The sequence below is a fragment of the Notolepis coatsorum genome (assembly GCF_963971535.1).
Source record: "Notolepis coatsorum genome assembly, chromosome: 10".
NCBI classification, from domain to species: domain Eukaryota; kingdom Metazoa; phylum Chordata; class Actinopteri; order Aulopiformes; family Paralepididae; genus Notolepis; species Notolepis coatsorum.
In genome coordinates, this window is record NC_140174.1 from 13,975,520 (window position 1) to 13,992,595 (window position 17,076).

The 17,076-nt window shown below is 49.2% G+C and overlaps 1 protein-coding gene across 1 annotated transcript in view; it reads right to left on the reverse strand.

Moving 5' to 3' along the window:
- Positions 1-936: 936 nt before the first annotated feature.
- The window catches only part of LOC311235455 (serine/threonine-protein kinase SBK1-like), a gene marked incomplete at both ends in the record, with an annotated part of 35,302 nt that continues 19,162 nt past the window's right edge, over positions 937-17,076 (reverse strand). Inside the window, 3 exons of the mRNA XM_084322916.1 lie at positions 937-1,788; positions 4,614-4,816; positions 14,322-14,557. Of these exons, the coding sequence (XP_084179042.1) occupies positions 937-1,788; positions 4,614-4,816; positions 14,322-14,557 (1,291 nt within the window). The remainder of the gene's footprint in view (positions 1,789-4,613; positions 4,817-14,321; positions 14,558-17,076) is intronic.

The following is a 17,076-nucleotide window of genomic DNA, read 5'->3' on the forward strand; positions in this document are numbered from 1 at the left end:
AACCACTTTTTACCCCACACATCGCACACAGAATCCCTTCAGTGCGAACGTACAGCAATCACATGTACTTGTGTCCGTTTGCCCTGCGGTCACTGGCCTTTGACCGGGGCAGGTGTGTCTCCGACTCCTCCGGGTCTCCCTGACGCTGTGTATTTATTAAGAGAGAAAAGAGCTGAAGACAGAGCGAGAGAGAGAGAGACGAAAACGTCGGCTCTCGTCGGAGAACGTGTTCCCCACCGAAGGCGCTTGAAGCGGTTATCGCCGTGTCTAATTCTAGCGCTGAAGAGCTGAAGACAGTCGAGAGCTGAGTGAGAGAGAGGAGAAGGTCGGCTCTCGTTGGAGAACATTGGAGAACGTCGGCTCTCATTGGAGGACATTGGAGAACGTTGGCTCTCATTGGAGAACGTCAGTTCTCATTGGAGGACATTGGAGAACGTTGGCTCTCATTGGAGAACGTCAGCTCTCATTGGAGGACATTGGAGAACGTTGGCTCTCATTGGAGAACGTCAGGTCTCATTGGAGGACATTGGAGAACGTTGGCTCTCATTGGAGAACGTTGGCTCTCATTGGAGAACGTCAGCTCTCATTGGAGAATGTGTTCCCCACCGAAGGCGCTTGAAGCTGTGTCTAAATCTAGCGTCGCTACAGTTTGTGAGCAGAAAAAGACAAATTGAAACGTTGTAGAATGTAGTTACTGAGAGAAGCGACATCGGGGGACTCTTAAATGTCGTCTGCCCCCCCAGGTCTTTGGTCACAAAACGACAGAAGCATGCGCTGGCGATGGGTCGTCCAGGGACAGGGGGCGGGGCGTCGAGCAATGACATCTATTCCTGCAGCCCGAGGGATCCGACACTGACCTTCTTAGCATCTCTCTCTCTCTCTCTCTCTGGCGGTCGCTCTCACTGTGACCGCCGCCCCCCCCCCCCACCCCCCGGCTCACACGCAGATCTCGATGGCGGTAGCCATCACCATCTGGCTCTTGCCCCCCTTGTCTCGGCCCGGGGAGTGGTGCTGCCCGGGCTGCTCCTCCCGGGGGGACAGCGGGTCAGACATGACGCTGCGCTTGAGGGGCGCCGGGCGCAGGCAGGACGTCCCCGGAGGGGTGGAGGGCTCCGGGTGTCTGTGGGAGGCGGAGCGGGCCGAGGAGGAGGAGGAGGAGGAGGAAGAGGACAAGGCGGCGCAGGTCCCGGTGCACACGCCCGAGCTGGACCTCTCGCCCCGCTTGGCGCGGCAGGACGCCCGCCGGCGCAGCTCGCTGACCAGCTCGTACTTGACGAAGCAGAAGACGTCCTTGACGCCGCAGCGCCGCTCGGGGTCGGCGGCCAGCAGCCGCTGGAACATGCGCAGGGCGTCGTCGGTGAAACGCCGCCACTGGGACGGGTAGACGCCGGCGGGGCAGCCCGCCTTCTGCCAGCGCCGGAACTCCTCGTAGAAGGCGTCGGCGGCCAGCGCCGCCTCCCAGGGGAAGTTGCCGGTGAGCATGCAGAAGACCAGGACGCCGAACGCCCACACGTCCAGGCTGGTGGTGACCAGGAAGCCCTCGGCGCGGCTGGCGCGGCACACCTCCGGCGCCGTGTACGGGATGGTGCCGCTCACGCGCTTCACGCGGCAGCCCACGCGCCGGGTCATGCCAAAGTCGGCCAGCTTGACGCGCCGGCACTCGCGGTCGAAGAGGAGCACGTTCTCGGGCTTCACGTCCCGGTGCACCAGGCTCTTGCTGTGCATGAAGTCCAGGGCCAGCCCTAGCTGCTGCATGCAGCGCTTCACCATCTCCTCCGGGAGACCCACCTGGGGGAGAAGGGAGAGGGAGGGGGGAGGGGGGAGAGGGGAGGAGGGGGGAGGGGGGAGGGAGAGGGGAGGCGGGGGGAGAGGGGAGGAGGGGGGAGGATGGGGAGGAAGGAGAGGGAGGGGGGAGGAGGGAGAGGGAGGGGGGAGGAGGGAGAGGGGGGGGAGGAGGGGGGAGGGAGAGGGGAGGCGGGGGGAGAGGGGAGGAGGGGGGAGGATGGGGAGGAAGGAGAGGGAGGGGGGAGGAGGGAGAGGAAGGAGAGGGAGGGGGGAGGAGGGAGAGGGGGGGGAGGAGGGGGGAGGGAGAGGGGAGGCGGGGGGAGAGGGGAGGAGGGGGGAGGATGGGGAGGAAGGAGAGGGGGGGAGGAGAGGGGGGGATGTGGAAGAGGGGGGTGGAAAAAGGGGGATAGGGAAGAGGGGGGATGTGGAAGAAGGGGGATGGGGAAGAGGGGGGATGGGGAAGAAGGGGGGATGTGGAAGAGGGGGGGTGGGAGAAAAGGAGGAAGACGGAGAGAAATTAGATACAAATTTGATTAAAATGTATTGCCATCACATTGTCAGCACAAGTACAGTACAACGAAAATAAGTTTGGCATCCAACCAGCGATAGCCGTGAGGATCGTGCAGGGTCGAGAAAAGAGGGCGGGGCTTGAGGCCGCTCAATTCTAAGTTTCCTCGCGCTCATTTGTAACAAGCCTGCGGAAGAAGCGTTTAAGGCGAGCAGGGCCATCACCGCCGCTGAGAAGCAGAGAGAGAGAGAGCTCTCCTCGTGCGCGGCAAGGACATCGAGGACTCAGGCGAGGTGCCGGTCCCAGGAGAGCTCTCCTCGTGTGCGGCGAGGACCTCGAGGACTCAGGTGAGGTGCTGGTCCCAGGAGAGCTCTCCTCGTGTGCTGCGAGGACATCGAGGACTCAGGCGAGGTGCCGGTCCCAGGAGAGCTCTCCTCGTGTGCGGCGAGGACCTCGAGGACTCAGGTGAGGTGCTGGTCCCAGGAGAGCTCTCCTCGTGTGCTGCGAGGACATCGAGGACTCAGGCGAGGTGCCGGTCCCAGGAGAGCTCTCCTTGTGCGCGGCGAGGACATCGAGGACTCAGGCGAGGTGCCGGTCCCAGGAGAGCTCTCCTCGTGTGCGGCGAGGACCTCGAGGACTCAGGTGAGGTGCCGGTCCCAGGAGAGCTCTCCTTGTGCGCGGCGAGGACCTCGAGGACTCAGGCGAGGTGACGGTCCCAGGAGAGCTCGTTGAAGCTGCAGCTCTCTCAACACAGAGATTGGTGGAGGTGTGTTTTCGAATATTCAAATAGTCATTGAATTATAAAAAGAAAATCTAATAGTTTGTTTTGTCTCAAAAAATATATTTTTCCATAGTAATGACTCTGTAATATGAAGTGCTTATTCTTATTTTTTTTATATTTTGGTGTTTTTTTATTATAATTTATTTTGTATGCCTATGTTTGTTACGTCTGTATTGTCTACTGTAATGTCTAAAAAATAGTAGTGTATTGAGAGGGGACCCTATTAACTGTTACACTGCTGAACGGCATGCTGGGTACAGCTCTCTAGCTAGCCAGGTAGCGTAACAGTCTGTTAACAGCTGGGAGAACAGAGACGAAAGATGACGAAAGAGAGACCGGAGATGTTACACGGTAGCAAAGTTTTGTACGTTTGCCGTGTTGTTTCACTAACCGCACACATTTCAGGCATCAGTGATGTTACGTTCAGAATGAATGCCTTTGTCCCCAGAAATACGCTAGCCTGGTCCGTTAGCGTTAGCTATTAGCAGTGACAGCAGCCAGCTAGATCGCTTGTTGGACTATCTCACTTTCCCTTTTAAGTAAAAAACAAAACCATACATTAACTCATTCAGCGCCAGCGTGTATCCCCATCCCTGCTGTCAATGGGCCACGCTTTAAAAGGCAGGCATTTTCACGTTGCGTCACGATGTTTGCAGAGCTATATATATTCTATATTATAGCTATGGAGACAATACTATGGCTCATTTGACAGTCACTATCTCTCGTCCAACATGTAAAAAATAGTACATTTTCTCATGTATACGTTTGCGTGTTATCCTGTGGTGAATAGTTTCAGAGTGATCCAGGCTAATTCCTGGAAGCTGAGTTATGGAGCGCTATGTGCATTTTGCGAAGGTCGTTCACGTTGCTCGCCTGGACACGATACTATTTCCAAATCAAAGGTATATAATAGGTATTATGTTTCATCATGAAGGCATCAAAGGGGGGGGGGGTCGTTTTATGATGCTCTGATCGTCAGCAACGGCATATGTTTCGGAGTACGTGATATATGATCGTTGCGATTTATGTGAAATCATTGTGGGATCAAAGTAGGATTGATGTCATATAGTCCTTACCTTTGCTAGGAGGTATTCCAAAATGAATATTCCAATTGTCTGTTCGCGATTTCCAGTATTGATGTCCATCGGGTCCCTGACATGAAATGGGACAAACTATGCATCAAGTGTGCTGGACGCGTTCCAAGTGGCTCGAATTAAGCCTTTCACTTGCCCGGGTACCATTTCTCCGCCCGGACCATATAAAATGTAACACACAGTGTCAAATAAGGTTTCAAAGGGTAGGCGATACTGCCACCTAGCAGGATTCGGCCGGCATTGCAACCTCAAAGTCTCAGAATGAGTCCCAATGATACACCTAGGTCCGCGGGACTGTATAGAATATTAAAATCGAATAAAAGAAAAAATATATCGGGTATACTATACTCGCATTTTGGCGCTCAACGCATGGCGAGATAACCCGACTATAGTCGTGATTGGCGCTGAAAGTGTTAACGTGTGTGTGTGGGGGGGGGGGTGTTACCTGGGGCGGAATGATGTCAAACAGGTCCCCGGCGGGGGCGTACTCCTGTCCGAACACGTAGCTGTCCTCGGTCTCAAAGAGGACGTCCAGGACCTTGATGATGAACGGGCTGCAGCCCAGCGAGCCGGTCAGACTGAACTCCCGCAGGAAGCTCTTCAGCTTCGTCTTGCTCTTGGTGACGAACTTCAGCGCCATCTTGGTGCCTGGAATGGAACCAAATACACATACATTTTAACGTCAGCGCCATCTTGGTGCCGGTAATGGAACCAAATACATATATACATTTTAACGTCAGCGCCATCTTGGTGCCTGTAATGGAACCAAATACACATACATTTTAACGTCAGCGCCATCTTGGTGCCTGTAATGGAACCAAATACACATACATTTTAACGTCAGCGCCATCTTGGTGCCTGTAATGGAACCAAATACACATACATTTTAACGTCAGCGCCATCTTGGTGCCTGTAATGGAACCAAATACACATACATTTCTTTTTTTTTAAGATGAATTTTTTAGCATTTATTGCTTTTCATGGTCAGACATGACCGACAGAGGAGGAGAGGATGAACGGGAGAGGAGGCGGGGAAGACATGCGACAAATGTCACCGGGAGCGGGAGGCGAACCGGGGACGGCCGCGTAGGTGTGCGAGGCACTATGCAGTGCGCCACAAGGGCACCCCTATACACATACATTTTAACGTCAGCGCCATCTTGGTGCCGGTAATGGAACCAAATACATATACAGTACATTTTACTATAATTTTATTCTATATCTTATTCTATCTATTTTATGCTTATGTGTATTTTCATTTGATATTTAATTTGTATGATTATTGTCCTGTATATGAGAGATATTTTATTTCACTGCTTTTATTCTGTCTATTTCTATTTATTTTATTTTATTTTTAACCTTCTGTAGTGTGGTAGTGAATGGGTTCTTTGTCACGTGGCAGTGAAAGGGTTAACTTTATGCATTGCCCTTTAGTAGTGTGGTAGTGAAAGGGTTAATGTACAGTACATGCTATCATACAGACAATAATGTAACCAAATAGACATGTAAACAATAAACACGTGTGCGCTCGCACACACACACACACACACACACACACACACACACACACACACACACACACACACACACACACACACACACAAACACACACACACACACACACACACACACACACACACACACACACACACACGTTAACCCTTTCAGGTGTGAGTTTTTGGGGGGAATCTTTCCTAAAAAGTTTATACTGATATCATTAAAATGTTCTCAAAATCCGAATGATCAATTATAACGAATAATCAACCTAATAACGAATTCCTTCTACTGCCCTCCACGACTATATGAGCAGGCCAGCCTATCGGAGGAATAACACTGACAATTTATTATATCACCCCCAAGCAAAAATATTTAAAATAAAAAATGCTGAATATTTAACATTTGACTGAGAGGAGTTAAATGTAATTAGGAAGGGAAGCGGGTATCTGATATTATGAGAGGGAGGGGAGATTCCTACTACCCCACCCTGTCTTTATATCAGCTGCTAGGAACATTCACACACACACACACACACACACACACACACGTAACCGGTCTCGTATTGCTCTGCGTTGTGTTTCAAATTCCGATTCGACCCCTGTTAATGGATTGCCCTGAGTGGGAGTTGAACCCCGGTCTCCCGCACCGGGGCCGACATCACAAACCGCTGCGCCAAGAAAGAATATCCCCCCTAAGCGCTCAGTTTGGATGCCTCTGGGGAGTGAGTTTACTTGCAGTACTGCTTAACATCCACAGCCACCGAACAACTTGTACCACGTGACTGTGGATAGACTGCGGTACCTCCGTTACACACACACACACACACACACACACACACACACACACACACACACACACACACACACACACACACACACACACACACACACACACACACACACACCCCAGTGGTGGGAAGTAACTGTGGTAATATTGACCTTGAATTTCATAGCTAATATGTGTGAATAATTAGAGAACCATAATGTAAAAGCCAGGTGTACCTTTCAACAGCAGAATGGATTTTCAGTGCTAAAGTAAGGAGCTGATACTGGTGTTACAGAGACAGCTGGGTTGAACACAGGGCAGACCAGCTTAGACTTGTTGAAGAGCAGAATATACTTACAGGATGATTAGTCATGGACACTAATTCACAAACAAAGTTATCTATTAATCAACTGTTTAGTATCAAAAGGTAAGCCAAGAGTAAAACCATAATATTATGCCTTGTATACTTTTTAGCAGCAGAGTGGGTTGCAGGGCTAAATGAGGAACGATTCTAGAGACAGTTGCATCAGATAACAGCAGGAACAGTTATTTCAACCCCCACTAGCAGAGGTACTCAACACTAGAACAAAGGAACTGAAAAGTCACACCCAACTGGTAGAAGATTTCAGCAGCGACAGCAGAGACCAGATAACTGGCTCTGATAGTATAAGACAGGACTAAAGATCATTAATCAATAAGGACATGTTTCAAAGTTAAATGAAAAAGCATGATACTTGATTGGCTTTGATTGGATTGACAACTCTATAAAGAAACCAATAAAAACATCTATATAGATATTTAGAATTAAGAATCCTGGTATATGTATCACAGTTATATTACAGAGTTTCAGTCTGGTAAATAAAGGTTGGTGTAGTCTCATATGATGTCTGGTATCAGCCTAGAAAGCAATGACTGTACTTGGGTGATATTAGAAATCTATAGGTCATTGCATGAACCATATAGAAGGAATGTTAAAGTATTGGATTCATTCAGAGGAGACTTGAGCAGCCAAGGAGGGGGGTCATCAAAAGCGCCCTCCTCTGTACTCCACACCGATGGGGGCCATCAGCAGACCCCCCCTGTTCACTGAAGGAAGACACCGACGGGGGCCATCGGCGGCCCCCCCTTCTGTTTACTGAAAGAAGACCGGTACTTGTGATTGGTTCAACCAATTTAAAAATAGTGAGGTCATTTAGGCCTATAAGTATGAGATCAGAACAGTTAGTTGGCAGGCCAGCCCACCGACCCCATTCCCCAGGGGGGGTCAGGCTGAGCCTCCCACCACGCCACCAGAGAAATGTGCTGCCGTTTCATGTGAGTAGAATCATGGACCCAATTATTGTTGGTTAGAGTAACATGTACAGATTCCGATCTGTTGACCAGGTCTACTCATGTGAAATGCTCAGAATATTCTCTATTCCATTGATAAACATGACTGCTATTTTATGTGCAACAATGTCTTGATGTAGGGAAGCCACCGTGTTCTGGGCTATTTTGATTAACCTCATCAAACCTTCTGTACAATCATGTATTATGCTGAATAATTCCTGTGTGTAACTGATTGCCTTATCCACCCTTGACCCTTTGGCAAATAAATCAGTTGTGTAACTGAGGGGTACAATTCCCTGACTGTATTGATAAGTATGGTATCATTAAACCACTACCGCTTGATGTACTTTAACTTCTGGCCATACAGTACACGATATCTAAGTATGATGAACACTTTCCCACATATGAAATTAGGTCCACACAAATATAACAGTCGAAGGTTTAATATAGCAAAAGGTATATACAACATTCACTTAATTACATTTATGATTTGAATGCACTTGTAAGGCAAATGAGTATTCGTAGGCAAATCAACACTGAATGTCCAATCTCTGGTTACGCAGGAAGCAAGTATACAACCTGGTTCTTTAGGGAACTATAGCGATGGTACTTAAGGATTATAGCGGGATACTAAAGGGGTCCTGCTGGTTGTAAGTCAGTAGGGGGGGGGGGGGGGGGTTGGAGAGCCGTCAGCTGCATCCCATCTGGCCAACGATTCCTGGGGAGAATTCAGGTACAGAACACAGTGCCCGCAGGATCTTGATCCACAGATGAATACACTTGGGCCCTCTTGTAGACGGTAGCTGTAGGCTGTAGGTCCACAACGAAGGAGAAGCGAGGCGGCCTCGGTCTGGGTTGAGCGCCGTCTCACCTGGGCTCCTCTCGGGGGTAATTCCAACACTCACCGGCGTTGGCTGTTATCCGCTCCACAAATCAAAGCACCCAAAGCAAATAGATATTCCATGCCGTATAGGCTCAGCAGTCGTCCGGGTAGGTAATCCAATGTGCAGGTCCCCCTCGGTCCTCGTCTAGAACTCCTCGGATGCAAGCACCACACGTGGTCTGCCCAGCCTGGTTAAGCTTCTAGATAACACGAGGAGGCGATGGGGGTGCTACTCACTTTAGAACTCGATACCGCACGATGCACCATACATAATAGACTATTATTAACTTAATAGAAATACGTCCCACTCGACGGTACAGTGCCAAACTATGACAATTCAGCTATGAATTTACACGAGGTCTCAATGCCTATTCTGGGGCCAAATAGGCCATACTACACCACACGTGGGTCGTGGGTGAGGCTTCACGTCTGTTACTAGGTTGGAGGGTAAAGGACTAATGGACTAAAAGAAAGTTCTACTTTACTTGCGCCATATTTATATGCACGGTGAACAAATAGTACCATTCGTATTTCGGTAGCCGTATTCCTACGCGGAACCGGGGCTAGTTGGGACATGTTCGTCGGCACTATTGAACTTGACTCAAGGGGCTTGTCTGCTGGCGCCAGGTTCTTGTCCAATGAGAGAATGAACTATTATGGGCTGTAGTAGACTAAAGGGATATTCAGTGTATATGTACAAAGAATATACAAGGGATATCAAACGATATACAAATACTATTAAATATATATCCATAAATAAATATATATATATTCGGTTTAATCTGATCCTTCACAACAGCTGCCCCCTAATTAGTCCCACCTAATTAGCTAAGCAGAGACAGATTAACCGCACTGTCTACCACTCAAGGTCCGCTGTAAGGGTCAGTCAACTCACAAAGTCGTGGGGTCATGGTCGTCATCGATAGTGTCTGGGAGTCTTGGCAGTTCTATTAGCCTCGCCACGGGTCGTGTGTAAGTCCGCCCTTGGACGAGCACTTCAGCTGCTCGGACCTTGCCATCGGCACCGGTGATCACTTTGCTTACGCGGCCAGCCGGCCACATAGCTCTGGGTAGTGACTGGTCGATAATCATGACGACTGTTCCTTCTGTCAAATTGTCTCTCTCTTTTACCCACTTCTGGCGGGTCTGTAGAGACGGTAGATAGTGGAGTAGGAAGCTATTCCAAAACTTGTCAGCCAGTACTTGACTGTACCTCCACATTCTTCGGCCGTTCGCTTCTTCAGGCCTGTACATTGTCTGGGGTAGCGCGGGGTCCAGCCGCCCCATCAAGAGTGTGTTGGGGGTGACTGGGTCGACATCTGCTACATCACTTGAGACGTAACCGAGGGGCTTGGAGTTCAATACTCCCTCGATCTCCGTGAGGACTGTCATTAGGACTTCTTCCGCCACAGTCTGGGCCCCAAGCACGGCGTACAGGGCTGTCTTTATAGAACGTACTTCTCGTTCCCAGGTTCCACCGAAGTGGGGTGCGTTCGGGGGATTAAACTGGAAGTCAATCTGGGATGGAGCGAGGTGGGTCTTAAGTTCTGGGCCCATAGCTTGGAAGCTCTCTCTCAGCTCTCTTTCTCCGCCTTTGAAGTTTGTCCCGTGATCAGACAACAATGTAGACGGTTTTCCTTTCCGCGATGTGAATCTTCGGAAGGCCATAAGGAATGAGTCTGTGCTCATGGTTGGAAGGAGTTCGATATGTATCGCTCTGGTGGTCATGCATTTGAATACAATACCCCACCACTTCTCGGTTCCTCTTCCTTTCTTTTTATACAACGGGCCAAAACAGTCCATGCCTGTGGAGTGAAAGGGCTTGTCGCCGAGTCGGAGGCGACAGGGAGGTAGGTCAGCCATCCGGGGTATGCTGGGCTGCGCGCGCCACTTTCGGCAGTCTAGACAGGTTCGCTGGAAGCGTCGCACGGCTTCTCTCCCTTGAAGTATCCAATAGCGACGTCTGATCTCCGCGAAGACTCTCTCTGCTCCTGCGTGGTGCACATCCTCGTCGTATTTCTTTATGATCAGCTCTGTGACCTTGTGTCGGCTGTTCAAGACTATCGGGTACTTAACGTCATCCGGTAGGTCGGGGGCTCTCCGCAGACGACCACCCACTCTGATGAGATTATGGGCGTCACTCTCGGGTGCCAGGTGGAGCAGTCTGCTGTCTGATGGGACGGGCTTTCCTCCCTGTAGACAGTCTAGCTCATCGGGGAACGAGTCTCTCTGGGCTCGTTGTAGTAGAAGAAGTTCTGCTTCTTCGTAGTCAGCTGCTGAAATGTCAGTGGTGGGCTGAATCTCTGGGTGGTGCCACAGGAATGTCTTTAGCTGCGCACTCTGTAGGGTGAGGCAATCATCTATGTTGGGGTCTGTGGAGGCGACTGTGCTCAATCCACAGAACATAGGTTTCTTGTTTTCAGCCTCCTCTTTACTCGCCTCCCGTGGGGTGGGCGTAGGCCACTCTTCTTCCGGGAGCTTGAGGAACTCTGGTCCGTCACTGTAGATGTTGTGACGGGTGAGGTCATCTAGGGACATTCCCCGGGTGATGACGTCAGCTGGGTTGTGTTTGGTGTCCACATACCGCCAGCTTGCTGCTTCTGTTAACTCTTGAATCTCTGTGACTCTGACTCCCACGAAGACCTTGTATCTGCATGAATCAGACTTGATCCATGTGAGTACTGTCGTAGAGTCTGACCACAAGATTGTTCTTTGCACCGGGATGGTGAGTTCACGTTGGATTAACGTGGCTAGATGCGCTCCTGCTAGGGCTGCGCAGAGCTCTAGACGCGGGATAGATTGTTGCTTTCGTGGGGCTATTCTTGAGCGAGCCAGGATGAAAGCGGTGTGTATCTCTCCTCCCTTCTCTTGGGCACGCAAGTAGGCCACAGATCCATAGGCTACTTCGGAGGCGTCGCTGAAGACGTGTAGATCCATCTTGCATGTCTCTGGCCTCACTGTGGGTGGGAAGTAGCTGCGGCGTATGTTGACGCCTGGGAGTGAGCGGAGTTCCGTCTCCCACTCTCTCCATGTGGAGGCAAGGTGTGCGGGTATTGGGTCGTCCCAGCCCTGGTCCTTGTGCCATAGTGCTCGTACAATCATCTTTGCCCTGGTGGTGTAAGGTAGAATACATCCCAACGGGTCATATTGTCTGGCGAGTGTTCTGTACACACTCCGTCTGGTGGTCGGTATCGCCGTCGACCTTCCCTGCTCCGTGGTCAGGGGTTTGTGTCTATAATGGAGCGAGTCTGTTTTGAAGCGCCAGACTAGTCCTAGTGTCATTTCTTGGGCTTCTCCTGGGATGGTCGCCATCCAGGTCTTGCTACTGGCTGCCTTGTCCGCGGGGGAGAGGCTGCGCAATACTTGCGGGTCGCTGCTGGCCCACTGCCTGAGATCAAAGCCGCCTTTGATCAGGGAGGCGCGTAGCTTGAGTAGGAGAGCCTCGGCTTCTTCTTGGGTCGAAACGCTTTGTAAACAGTTGTCCACGTAGAAACTGTTCTTCACACTGTGTCGGACCTCTTCATCTGCTGCTGGGTCCTCTGCGACGTGTTTCTGCAGTGCAAATGTAGCACAGCACGGGCTGCATGTGGTTCCGAAGGGGAGGACTTCCCATTGGTAGATGGCTGGGTGCTCATCTCCGATCCTCTCTCTCCATAGGAACCGCAGTAGGGGCTTATCCTCCTCCACTAGTCTCACCTGCAGGAACATCCCTTTGATATCCCCGCTGATAGCCACCTTGTCCTGGCGGAAGCGTAGTAGCACGCCTAGTAGAGAGGGGCCGAGTGTGGGGCCGGGCAAGAGCTCTTTATTCAGATTCTGGGATCCGATCTGGTAGCTGCAGTTAAACACAATGCGATCCTTGCATTGTGTTTAATTGATTAGTCGAATAGTCGATCGAAAGGAGCCGTAGTCGACTGCCAACCTCTTAGTCAGATGCAATTTTTATTTATTTTTTATAATTTCCTCCAAAAGCAAAGAGGCCTAGAAGCGTGGCTAACGCCTAAGAAAACGGGCACAGAGGCACTGAAAGAGGAGTTCACTCAAGATGTATCCATCAGTGGACCAATTGCATGCTTTCGTAGAGGACAAGAAGCCTTCAGTCGACTTCTTCAGACATTAACTCATTGACCGCCGGGGATTAGACGGGTCCTGTTGTAGCTATGCCATGCTTTAAAGATAGGAGTGCGTCACCTTGTTTGTAGAGCTATATCTATATTCTATATTATAGCTATGGGGACAATACTATTAGACAGTGACTTTCTTCCGTCCAAGATGCAAAAAAAAGAAAATGTTTCCATGCATACGTTCGCGTGGTGAATATAAGTATAATTTCAGAGTGGTCTGGGGTAATTCCTGAAAGGCTGAGTTATAGCCTTATACGTAAATTCTACAAAAAAATATTTTGAATTCTATTCCAAAAATAATATTCCAATTGTTTGATGTCCATCTGGTCCACGACATAACCCACCACATTTGACGCGCTTCAATGCAATCGGGAGAACCGCTCGACTCGCCCGACCCAGAAAACTGCACCGGAGACATTTGAGTGTAACACAGGGTCTGGAACAGGGTTTACTGCACTCTCGATACTGCCACCTGGGAGGATCTGGCCGGTATTGCACCCTTGGGGTCGCCGCAGTATGCCTTCTAACAGCAACATAGGGTCCCTGACATTGAATAGAATATTAAAATCGAAAAAAAGGAAAAACGATCAAATAATGTATATATACGTGGTTGGCGTTCAAAGGATGGCGCCCAATAACGTATAAACGTTGTTGACGGAGAATGAGTTGAGCACCCCGCATAGCCCAAATGGAATGACCCCCCCCCCCCCCCATTTGCACCATAAATTGGTGCAGAAAAGGCACACATTGGTGCAGAAAGGTACACCAGAATGCAGGAAATGCTCGAAATGCTGTTCACAGCTAATCAAATCAAATCAAATCAAATTTATTTTAAAAGATTAAAGATAGAGCTGATAGCGAATCTATTTGAATCTAATGGTGCCCCATGCTGTGTCTTCAGATCCTGAAGTTCCTGTGTCCAGTGTGTCTGACTCTACTGGTTTACTACCAAGTCTGTTATGCCTGCACCACTAAAAGTGGCTGTGTGTGTGTGTGTGTGTGTGTGTGTGTGTGTGTGTGTGTGTGTGTGTGTGTGTGTGTGTGTGTGTGTGTGTGTGTGTGTGTGTGTGTGTGTGTGTGTGTGTGTGTGTGTGTGTGTGTGTGTGTGTGTGTGTGTGTGTGTGTGTGTGTGTGTGCGTGCGTGCGTGCGTGCGTGCGTGCGTGCGTGCGTGCGTGCGCGTGTGTGTTATTTTATCGTTTATTTTTCTGTCACTCACTCTCTAATTAGCCTTCAGAAATAATTACAGTGTGATTTGATATCTTTTTGACGTCTTTTGCTTTGTAATACAATATTGTCACGGTGCTCTTTCATTAAAATGTGTGTATTTTAATACATTTCTATTCCACAATCTTTATAATACTGCTGGAAGGATTTTTCTTTTTTACTTATAAAACCTGTATCATTTTATAATTTGTATATATATATATATATGGTTGATGGATCGACTAAATGGATCGGTATATCTCCCAGCCTCAACCGTGTACATACACACTGAATCACCGGGACTCCGGTGACCTTTGACCTGGCTACGGGCCCTCTGACCCGCTGACTCACCCTGCGTGCGGTGCGCCACCAGGTCCACCTTGCCGTAGGTTCCCTTCCCCAGCTCGCGGATGTGCTCGTAGTGTTTGGCCACGTCTGCCGCCGACAGCGAGGTGATGGCCAGGGCCTGCATGTCCTCCACGGGCGCCCCCCCTCCTCCTGCTCCTCCTCCTGCTCCCCCGCCGCTGCCCACCTGTCCCGGCCCGGACGGGGACAGAGACAGGCTGGTCTTGACGCTGTTGGGCAGACTGTGGGGGGGAGAGAGAGAGAGAGAGAGAGAGAGAGAGAGAGAGAGAGGGAGATGATGTTCTCAGTGTTCTCTGTTAGGTGTATGAGTCACAGTGCATCTGTGCGTGTGTGTGCGTAAGGTATTCCTTTATTGATCCCCTTGGGGAAATGCAGGCGTCATAGCAGCACGGGGGAGGGGGGAGGGGAGATACAGGTATGGGCAGGGTAATAGTAGAAGACATAAATATAGCCAATAAAATTATAGAAAGATAAAAATAAGCAGTATAAACAATAGAATTAACTCTGAATATAAGCGTATGAGCAAGTAAGCAGTGTAAACAAAGGTGCAGATGAGGGTCTGTATGTCCTATCAGTTATATTATTATTATTATTATTATTATTATTATTATTATTATTATTATTATTATTATTATTATTATTATTATTATTATTATTATTATTATTATTATTATTGTTATTATATTATAAATATGGTCAATAACACTTAGACTCTGAATATAATAGAGAATAAATATACGTTGTAGTCTAGGTCCAGTTTAGGTTAGTTCCCCGGCTGCTGGCAGCAGTCCCTGCCTACCGTCCCTGTCCTAGTTCTGCCCGCTGTTGTGGAGCCTGATGTCGAAGGCACGAGTGTCGAGGGGGGGTATGAGATTTAAACTGTCCAAAGGATACTAATGTCTCTTTGCACGAAATTAAATAATGTTACGGTATTAATATAGCCATCAATATCTTATGCCAAATGATTAGGGCCTATTACAAACAAACAAACAAAACTGTACATTCTATCAATGAACAAGTCCGAGTCCTCGTCTGCCCCTTCCGAGTCCGAATGCAGTCAATGCTCGAGTCCGAGTCCAAGTCCGAGTCATCATCAGTGCTCGAGTCCAAGTCGAGTCACAAGTCCTGAAAATCAGTCCAGGACTCGGACTTGAGTACTACAACACTGTAAGGGCCAGACAACACCGCGTCACGGGGGGGCTCCACCACCACCACGCCTTCGACGGACATTAACTTCCCTATAATCAATGCAGTGTGGGGGTGTGGGGGGGGGGGGGACATCTGTAGAGGATCTCTGTAGACATATTGGATTTCCTGTCCCTGTTCCTGCTTTAACCTGCTCTCAGTCATGGCTGCCTGAACGATCGGCTTCAGACAACAGTTACTGACAGAACGCTATGGGAAGATCAATACCACCCCGGCTGGGGAAGGAGGGGGGGTCTCAACGGAGCTGGTAATGCATTTCACAGATCACCGTCTCTGCTCTGTGTATCTGGCAATAATATATTATCCCGCCCCGCCCCGCCTCACCCCGCCCCGCCCGCCTCACCCCGCCCTGCCTCACCCCGCCCCACCCCGCCTCACCCCGCCCCGCCCGCCTCACCCCGCCCCGCCTCACCCCGCCCCGCCCGCCTCACCCCGCCCCGCCTCACCCCGCCCCACCCCGCCTCACCCCGCCCCGCCCGCCTCACCCCGCCCCGCCTCACCCCGCCCCGCCCCGCCCGCCTCACCCATACATTTATTTAACCTTTATTTACCCAGGCAAGCAAGTAAGAACCAATTCTTATTTTATTTATTGTCAAAGTATGCATGTTGGTTTAATAATAATAATAATAATGGATTGGATTTATATAGCGCTCTTCTCTGACTGACTGTTGCTCTGACTCAGAGCGCTTCACAGAGTCCATTATTCGTTCATACACAGTCATACCGGTGGTGGTAAGCTACAATTGCAGCCAGACTCACGGAAGCGTGGCGAATAATCAACGCCTACGGCCCCTCCGACCACCACCAACATTCATTCACATGCATACACATTCATACGAGGCAAGTAGGTTAAGTGTCTTGCCCAAGGACACAACGGCAATGGGATGGACATGGGCTTTAGCGGGATTCGAACCACCAACCCTTCGATCATTGGACGCCTCGCTCTACCCCTGAGCCACGCCGCCCCACAATTAATTAATTAATTCAACAACAAGAGATATGTAATGTTAATTTTTACTTTTTTAATGATCATATTTTGCACAGATAATGCTTACATTTAGAAAGCCTTTTGAATGCATCCAGTGAAATTATTAGTTACCTGAAATTATTCAGTTTTTTTGGGGGAAACCCTGCATATATCGGTATCGGTTGATATCGGTATCGGTATCGGAAATTAAGAGTTGGACAATATCGGAATATCGGTATCGGTAAAAAAGCCAATATCGAGCATCCCTAGTTGTAACAGAAATGTAATGTTGTAATGGAATATTGTAACGGAAATGTAATGTTGTAATGGAATATTGTAACGGAAATGTAATGTTGTAACAGAAATGTAATGTAATGTTGTAACAGAAATGTATCGTTGTAACAGAAATGTAATGTTGTAACAGAAATGTATCATTGTAACAGAAATGTAACGTTGTAACAGAAATGTATCGTTGTAACAGAAATGTAACGTTGTAACAGAAATGTAACGTTGTAACAGAAATGTATCGTTGTAACAGAAATGTAATGTTGTAACAGAAATGTATTG